Raw genomic sequence first — 8752 nt, forward strand, 5'->3', positions numbered from 1 at the left:
GAGAATAAAATAATAAATTGATAAAATAAAATAACACAATAATATTCTCACGACGTTTCGGCCACAACACAAGCGGCCTTCATCAGGTGAAGGGGCGAGACTGTCTGGTAGGACCGCGCTGGAGTGAAAGAGCCACGTTCAGATCACGGCCTTTAAGCTGTGTGAGAGGAACAAAGCGCCTTGACAAAGGAATTAGCATATAATTTAGCAAAAATAAAAATGATTGAGTGTCTCAAACAAGGCCGTAGCCATGGAGTCAACATTGGGGGGGGGGACCAAATCTTCCAGGGGGTCTGGGGGGTCCCCCCCCCCAGAAAAAATAAATAAATTTGAAAACGAATTTCCTGCCTAAAATTTTAAAAAATTCACGAACACATGGGATAGACTTTTTTTTTTACAATGTCTAATAGTGTATATTGTATTACATTGCTCTGTTTTTTCTTTTTTTACCTTTTCTTGTTTCATTGTATGTAATGGCAGAGATTAGGGATTAATAAAGTACAACCATAACCACAATCATATACACAGAAATCTATTTTATAGCAATGTATTGGGGGGGACATTTTGAGCATATTTATTATAATTACGACCTCAGTCTCAAGCATGTTTCTCCCAGGCCACTGTCAAGAAACACCGAACCCAAAGAATTAGAGCGTGCAGGAGAAATGTGCGAGCAAGGTTTATTCTACGCACGCAAGGACACGCGAGCCCACAATCATAATACTTGCTGACCGAAGCTCAATCCTACATTGGACTGAATATATGTTTCCACTCAATCATTCACTGGATGCCTCTCTTATGTACATATGTTGAACTTCTTTCGTACCGTCCGTTGCGAACCGTGCTAATCGGAGGTGCGGGGGAAAGACAACAAACTAAACACAAAAAACAGTTCTAAAGAATACTCTGGTTCTTTCGGCAAAGTCACGTGGGTATAAAATAAAATCAATCACGACGTTTCGGGCACAACACAAGCGTCCGTCATCAGGTGGGAAAGCGTGGCCTGCTGCTGCTGCTGAGGCAGACTGTTTTGAAATCAAGATTGAGTTCTAAAGAAATTCATTTTTCATCTAAATTTAAAAGCGCATAGCTCCAATGGCCTCCTAATATCGTAAGCAAGAGCGCTCGAGAAGGCCGCAGAAGCGCACCTGGATTCGCGCGATGCGGTGACCGTGGTTTTTCGATGGCTCGCCAAAAGCCGCTGCTGCGAGGATGACCGGAGTTCGTGTGATGATGGTTTATGTTCCATGACGAGATCAGCAAGGCATTGAGGTTCATTTGTGGCAAGCACTTTGTGTATAATGAGTGCGACCCTTAGAATGTATTCGTTCGGCAACCGGGAGCCCATGGGATCTTGCACTACAGGTCACGGACACGTGCCAGAGGGCTTTGTATACGCTGCAGCTCGGCAGTGTTTTGTGTTTTTTTTCTTTGCCAGACGTCGAGCGTTGGGGCTCACAGTCAAACGCTTCCGATTTAAAGTCCTAAGTCGTTGGGCGACTCAGCCCGTCATCTCTCCGGGGTCAATAAAAATGAATTCCCCTTTGAGGAAAGTCAACATGCAGTGATTGGATTGTGAACGGACGTCAGCCCAATTTAACACGTAGGCTTTCGCGACCAACAGATTTGTCATTATAAAGCAATGGGGGCTTTGAACTGCTGTCCCAGGCGACAGTAAGAGTTGTGGAGAAATCCTCCTGTTTCGGTGTTAAATAGAGGGGATAAATTGTGAGCCAATCAGGTCCGAAGGCCAGAGGGCGGCTTACAGGTGACATCACATTTATGCTTCCACGTAGGACCGAAGCATGAGGGTTTCTCCACAGCTCTGGCTGTCGCCTGATGAGGCTGGTTGTAATTGCTGGCAAAACGTCGTACCCGAATTGTAAATGTTGTGGATTTACCCTCCAACACCCCGGTGTTGCTGTACTCGTGCCGAATTGTCACGTTTTGTTTACGTGACAACCCTTGATTATAATTGGCTGTGTCTGGTGGTGGCAGGTTTAACAAGTTAATATTTACGCGATCTAAACCCAAAAAACCTCTATTATGGATAACATTGATCGCGAAAGCCTCCTACTACTACTACGAGGTGTTAAACTAATGTCCCAGGGTCACTCTCAGAGGTGACCACCAATGCTCCACTGATCAGGATGAGTCCTATTTGCAGTGGGATTTCTGTAAAGCGGCTTTGCTCTGCTCTGGATCCGCATCTCTCTCCTTGCTTCACATGCAGGGCACTACTCTGTGTTTATACCACGCAAAGAACGCAGAGAAAGAGCAACAACTCCTCTCTGGCCTTACCCCTTGTCTGACTCTCTCTCTCTGCTGCCCATCAGACGGTCACGTTCGCCCAAATGTTATTGATGGTGACCGAAGACCAACGATGACCACCGTGCATTGCTCAGGAGCCGTTTGCTGGTTTTGTATAATGCACGAAGATGAGTGGGTTTTTTTGTGTTCACGTTTTTGCACTACGGCTGAGCGCTTTGCACCACAGCAAAGGGGCCGTCCATAAATGACGTCACGCGATTTTGGACGATTTTTAAACACCCCCCCCCCTCGTCACACGACGTCACAAAAAGTCAGACCCCCCCCCTCAAATATGACGTCACAAAGCTCTGCCCCCCCCCCAAAAAAAGAATAAAATATGCTTCAAATCGCTTTAAACTATTGTCATTGTAGTGCGTATTTAATGTGCCGCTGCACTCTGATGTTGTAGGAGAAAACATTTATTTAAAAGTCTATTTAATTAAGTAGAACGTGTTGCCTATATTTATTTAAAGTTGCGCATTTTGATGTGACGTCACATTTCTCAACCTCCCCCCCCTCGTCACACATCGTCACAAATGTCTGACCCCCCCTCCCCCCCCTAGGTGCGTGACGTCATTTATGGACGGCCCCAAAGATCCCGGCGCACAGCTGATATGTTTAACATGCACCGCAGCTATTGCTTGCAGGTTAAAGCCACGCCAGTTACAATTACGACATTTGCGACTGAACTTTCAACACTAGGTATGTCATAAATCTACAGGGTGAGTAATGCCCCTGTTTCTGGAACCAAACCGATGTTCACGGCACAGGTCTCGCGGTGGTGAGATGTTAACTAGCTCACGTGGTATACAGTAAGTTGTGGGTTCGATCCCGATCCTGACGCCCATATATTTGGAGATTGCAGGTCTCCCTCTCTCTCCCCCCTTTGTCGAGTGGATTTTTTCTGCAGGACCTTCGGTTTCTTCCCCTCCGCATTTGGAATCAACATCACGCGTTGAGGGTTTATTTGGCTGCTGTAAATTTGCACATGATGACGATAAGCGACTTCGTTGAGCAATATCACGTGGCCAGGTCGCGTCTGAAAAAAGAGCTACATAGCTCAGTGGGCCTTACCTGGTCAAATTATAAAAATATGTAAACACATATAACACTAAAAAATATATAATAGTTTAAAAATATATAATAGTTTAAAATATATTAGTTAAAAATATATATAATTGTTTAGGACATGGCGCCACCACGCGCCGCCCGTCCCAGCTCTCCCGGTCGCAGTGACAGCTGATGGCCGGCTGGGGGCGGTCTCGCCGCAGCCACACGGGGGAAGGGACAGAACCCCATCCTCGCCCCGTGCCATCTCAACCTTCTCTCAGCCCCGTGCCATCTCAACCTTCTCTCAGCCCCGTGCAATCTAAATCTTCTCTCAGCCCCGTGCCATCTCAACCTTCTCTCAGCCTCGTGCCATCTCAACCTTCTCTCAGCCTCGTGCCATCTCAACATTCTCTCAGCCCCGTGCCATCTCAATCTTCTCTCAGCCCCGTGCCATCTCAATCTTCTTTATGCCCCGTGCCATCTCAACCTTCTCTCAGCCCCGTGCCATCTCAACATTCTCTCAGCGTCGTGCCATCTCAACCTTCTCTCAGCCCCGTGCCATCTCAATCTTCTCTCAGCCCCGTGCCATGTCAACCTTCTTTATGCCCCGTGCCATCTCAACCTTCTCTCAGCCCCGTGCCATCTCAACCTTCTCTCAGCCCCGTGCCATCTCAACCTTCTCTCAGCCCCGTGCCATCTCAACCTTCTCTCAGCCTCGTGCCATCTCAACCTTCTCTCAGCCCCATGCCATCTCAATCTTCTCTCAGCCCTGTGCCATGTCAACCTTCTTTATGCTCCGTGCCATCTCAACATTCTCTCAGCCTCGTGCCATCTCAACCTTCTCTCAGCCCCGTGCCATCTCAACCTCTCAGCCTCGTGCCATCGCAACCTTCTCTCAGCCCCGTGCCATCTCAACCTTCTCTCAGCCCCGTGCCATCTCAACCTTCTCTCAGCCCCGTGCCATCTCAACCTTCTCTCAGCCCCGTGCCATCTCAATCTTCTCTCAGCCCCGTGCCATCTCAATCTTCTCTCAGCCCTGTGCCATCTCAACCTTCTCTCAGCCTCGTGCCATCTCAACCTTCTCTCAGCCCCGTGCCATCTCAACCTTCTCTCAGCCCCGTGCCATCTCAATCTTCTCTCAGCCCCGTGCCATCTCAATCTTCTCTCAGCCCCGTGCCATCTCAACCTTCTCTCAGCCTCGTGCCATCTCAACCTTCTCTCAGCCCCGTGCCATCTCAACATTCTCTCAGCCTCGTGCCATCTCGACCTTCTCTCAGCCCCGTGCCATCTCAATCTTCTCTCAGCCCCGTGCCATCTCAATCTTCTCTCAGCCTCGTGCCATCTCAACCTCTCAGCCTCGTGCCATCGCAACCTTCTCTCAGCCCCGTGCCATCTCAATCTTCTCTCAGCCCCGTGCCATCTCAACCTTCTCTCAGCCCCGTGCCATCTCAATCTTCTCTCAGCCCCGTGCCATCTCAACCTCTCAGCCTCGTGCCATCGCAACCTTCTCTCAGCCCCGTGCCATCTCAATCTTCTCTCAGCCCCGTGCCATCTCAACCTTCTCTCAGCCTCGTGCCATCTCAACCTTCTCTCAGCCCCGTGCCATCTCAACCTTCTCTCAGCCCCGTGCCATCTCAATCTTCTCTCAGCCCCGTGCCATCTCAACATTCTCTCAGCCCCGTGCCATCTCAATCTTCTCTCAGCCCCGTGCCATCTCAACCTTCTCTCAGCCCCGTGCCATCTCAACCTTCTCTCAGCACCGTGCCATCTCAATCTTCTCTCAGCCCCGTGCCATCTCAACCTTCTCTCAGCCCCGTGCCATCTCAACCTTCTCTCAGCCCCGTGCCATCTCAATCTCCTCTCAGCCCCGTGCCATCTCAACCTTCTCTCAGCCCCGTGCCATCTCAACCTTCTCTCAGCCCCGTGCCATCTCAACCTTCTCTCAGCCCCGTGCCATCTCAATCTCCTCTCAGCCCCGTGCCATCTCAACCTTCTCTCAGCCCCGTGCCATCTCAACCTTCTCTCAGCCCCGTGCCATCTCAACCTTCTCTCAGCCCCGTGCCATCTCAACCTTCTCTCAGCCCCGTGCCATCTCAATCTCCTCTCAGCCCCGTGCCATCTCAACCTTCTCTCAGCCTCGTGCCATCTCAACCTTCTCTAAGCCCCGTGCCATCTCAACCTTCTCTCAGCCCCGTGCAATCTCAATCTTTTCTCAGCCCCATGCCATCTCAATCTTCTCTCAGCCCCGTGCAATCTCAATCTTCTCTCAGACGCGTGCCATCTCAACCTTCTCTCAGCCCTGTGCCATCTCAACCTTCTCTCAGCCCCGTGCCATCTCAACCTTCTCTCAGCCCCGTGCCATCTCAACCTTCTCTCAGCCCCGTGCCATCTCAATCTCCTCTCAGCCCCGTGCCATCTCAACCTTATCTCAGCCTCGTGCCATCTCAACCTTCTCTAAGCCCCGTGCCATCTCAACCTTCTCTCAGCCCCGTGCCATCTCAACCTTCTCTAAGCCCCGTGCAATCTCAATCTTTTCTCAGCCCCATGCCATCTCAATCTTCTCTCAGCCCCGTGCCATCTCAACCTTCTCTCAGCCCCGTGCCATCTCAACCTTCTCTCAGCACCGTGCCATCTCAATCTTCTCTCAGCCCCGTGCCATCTCAACCTTCTCTCAGCCCCGTGCCATCTCAACCTTCTCTCAGCCCCGTGCCATCTCAATCTCCTCTCAGCCCCGTGCCATCTCAACCTTCTCTCAGCCCCGTGCCATCTCAACCTTCTCTCAGCCCCGTGCCATCTCAACCTTCTCTCAGCCCCGTGCCATCTCAATCTCCTCTCAGCCCCGTGCCATCTCAACCTTCTCTCAGCCCCGTGCCATCTCAACCTTCTCTCAGCCCCGTGCCATCTCAACCTTCTCTCAGCCCCGTGCCATCTCAACCTTCTCTCAGCCCCGTGCCATCTCAATCTCCTCTCAGCCCCGTGCCATCTCAACCTTCTCTCAGCCTCGTGCCATCTCAACCTTCTCTAAGCCCCGTGCCATCTCAACCTTCTCTCAGCCCCGTGCAATCTCAATCTTTTCTCAGCCCCATGCCATCTCAATCTTCTCTCAGCCCCGTGCAATCTCAATCTTCTCTCAGACGCGTGCCATCTCAACCTTCTCTCAGCCCTGTGCCATCTCAACCTTCTCTCAGCCCCGTGCCATCTCAACCTTCTCTCAGCCCCGTGCCATCTCAACCTTCTCTCAGCCCCGTGCCATCTCAATCTCCTCTCAGCCCCGTGCCATCTCAACCTTATCTCAGCCTCGTGCCATCTCAACCTTCTCTAAGCCCCGTGCCATCTCAACCTTCTCTCAGCCCCGTGCCATCTCAACCTTCTCTAAGCCCCGTGCAATCTCAATCTTTTCTCAGCCCCATGCCATCTCAATCTTCTCTCAGCCCCGTGCAATCTCAATCTTCTCTCAGACGCGTGCCATCTCAACCTTCTCTCAGCCCCGTGCCATCTCAATCTTCCCTCAGACGCATGCCATCTCAATCTTCCCTCAGACGCATGCCATCTCAATCTTCTCTAAGATGCGTGCCATCTCAATCTTCTCACAGCACTGGTGGAGAAGCGGCATCTTGTTGCCTTGGCAAGATCCGTCCTCACCTGTAATTTTTTTAGATAGTAAATGTCATGCAAAGCGAGCCACAGGACTGCATCGTTTATCACCTCCTGAGCAAGCGCAGATTATTCCACCGTTCTCCTTTTCGCCACGAGCACCGCTTTGTCGACATTCACCAAAATGTACCCTTCGTGCGTATTGACACGTGCCACCTTCATAATGTTAACTACAATCCGTTAAGTTAGTATTTGTTCCCAATTACTCTGGAAGGTCACCCCGTTAAGAGACCTCCAAAGGATCTCAGTGGTGGAAATGGGCCGGACGGCCCCTGCCGAACAAACACAAACTCCACTCTCGCTGCAGTCCAGCAATCCTCCCCAGAGCTGAGAGGTAAAGATTCCCCCCCCCCCCCTTGCCAATCGGAGGTGCGGGGGAAGAACAAACTAAACACAAAACTCAATTCCAATGAAATTAGTTTTCAGTTGTGTTTATAGAACACGCCTGTCAGCTGCACTGGTGGCTCAGTGTGCTACCACAGTGTACTCGGTGTGTCACAGTGAACTCGGTGCAGGTTGTCGACCGCTGGGCTAAGCGGACAGAGGGCGCACGGCTCCCCCAGCAGCTGATCCTAAACCACCCCCTCAGCCCACCCTGCTAGAAGGCCGACGAAAACATTGCCGCTTTAAATAAATAAAATATCTCCTTACCGGTGCCCGTTTTGTTCGCACGGTTCCCAGGAGGGACGTACGAATGCCACATCGCGTGACGTCGTGACCCTGTGATCTCGCCCAGTTCGCTGGAGCCTCCACTTCAACCCAGCGAGGGTCCCACCGACGGTTCGTGATCGGTGCCCGGGGCAGGATGATGGTCGTGGCGGGAGACTCCACCTCTCGCGTCGAGCGGTGGTGTCACAGTATGAACTTGACTAAACGGCTTTCTTTGTTTTGTATCAGCTAAGGCCCACTGAGATGTATAGCTCTTTTTCAGAAGCGACCTGGCCACAAATGATTTGCCAACGAAGTGGCTTACCACGTGGAAATGTATCACAGCCACATCCTCTAAAACGCTTGATTCTAAATGTGGAGGCAAAACCCGGAGGACCTGGAGGAAATCCACGAGACCACGGGGAGAGAGACACCGCAAACTCCAAATATACAACAGGCGTCAGGGTTGGTATCGAAGCCACGACCTCCTGTACACCAGGCGAGGTAGTCAACATCTCGCCACCGTGGGGCCCTGTTGAGCTCATGAATACTTCACAGTGAACACTAGCATCGGTCTTTACCAGCGAGATATAAAGTACTCGACTCCGTCCGTGTACAAGCAGAGGCGGGCCCTCGACTCGCTGCCAACAATTGGCGCCCTCGGTGGCGAGATGCCCTCGGTGGCGAGATGCCCTGGTGGCACACGGCCGCTCATGCTGAGCAGCCCCAATGCGTACTTTCGGCCGTGCATACGAGCCTAGCAGAATGCCACTTAAAACCCAGCTCTGTTAAAGGGAGGTTATGGGGGGGGTGGGGGGGGAACGCCAACCTTTACAAGCCCAGGAGTTCCAAACAGCGAACGACGATTTTAAATAAATAAGGGTAGACACGTGGGTTTTTATTTCTTAAAGAGCAATGAATTCCGACACTTGTGTGTGTATAAAGTGTATGTGTATAGTGGGGAGCGGTAGTGTAGCGGTTAGCGCGCTGCGCTATGAACCCGGCGGCCCGGGTTCGATTCCCACTCACGGCCAACACCAGTGACGATTATCTTAACCAGTCCTGGGCCTCCCCTAGGTCGACTCAGCCC

The 8752-nt window shown here is 51.4% G+C and overlaps 2 protein-coding genes across 2 annotated transcripts in view; one reads left to right on the forward strand and one right to left on the reverse strand.

Annotated features, from left to right (window-relative positions):
• LOC116942804 (fibrinogen-like protein 1) overlaps window positions 1-1264 on the reverse strand; it is a 24029-nt gene extending 22765 nt beyond the window's left edge. The window contains exon 1 of the mRNA XM_076067540.1: window positions 1149-1264. Within this exon, the coding sequence (XP_075923655.1) occupies window positions 1149-1249 (101 nt within the window). The 5' untranslated portion in view covers window positions 1250-1264. The remainder of the gene's footprint in view (window positions 1-1148) is intronic.
• LOC116942781 (uncharacterized) overlaps window positions 1-8455 on the forward strand; it is an 11002-nt gene extending 2547 nt beyond the window's left edge. The window contains exon 2 of the mRNA XM_076067539.1: window positions 2337-8455. Coding sequence (XP_075923654.1) covers window positions 3553-7008 — 3456 coding nt within the window. The 5' untranslated portion in view covers window positions 2337-3552 and the 3' untranslated portion in view covers window positions 7009-8455. The remainder of the gene's footprint in view (window positions 1-2336) is intronic.
• The last annotated feature ends 297 nt before the right edge of the window (window positions 8456-8752 follow it).

This window comes from Petromyzon marinus, chromosome 16 (genome assembly GCF_048934315.1).
Source record: "Petromyzon marinus isolate PM22_M1 ecotype Great Lakes invasive population chromosome 16, UKy_Petmar_22M1.pri1.0, whole genome shotgun sequence".
NCBI lineage: Eukaryota > Metazoa > Chordata > Hyperoartia > Petromyzontiformes > Petromyzontidae > Petromyzon > Petromyzon marinus.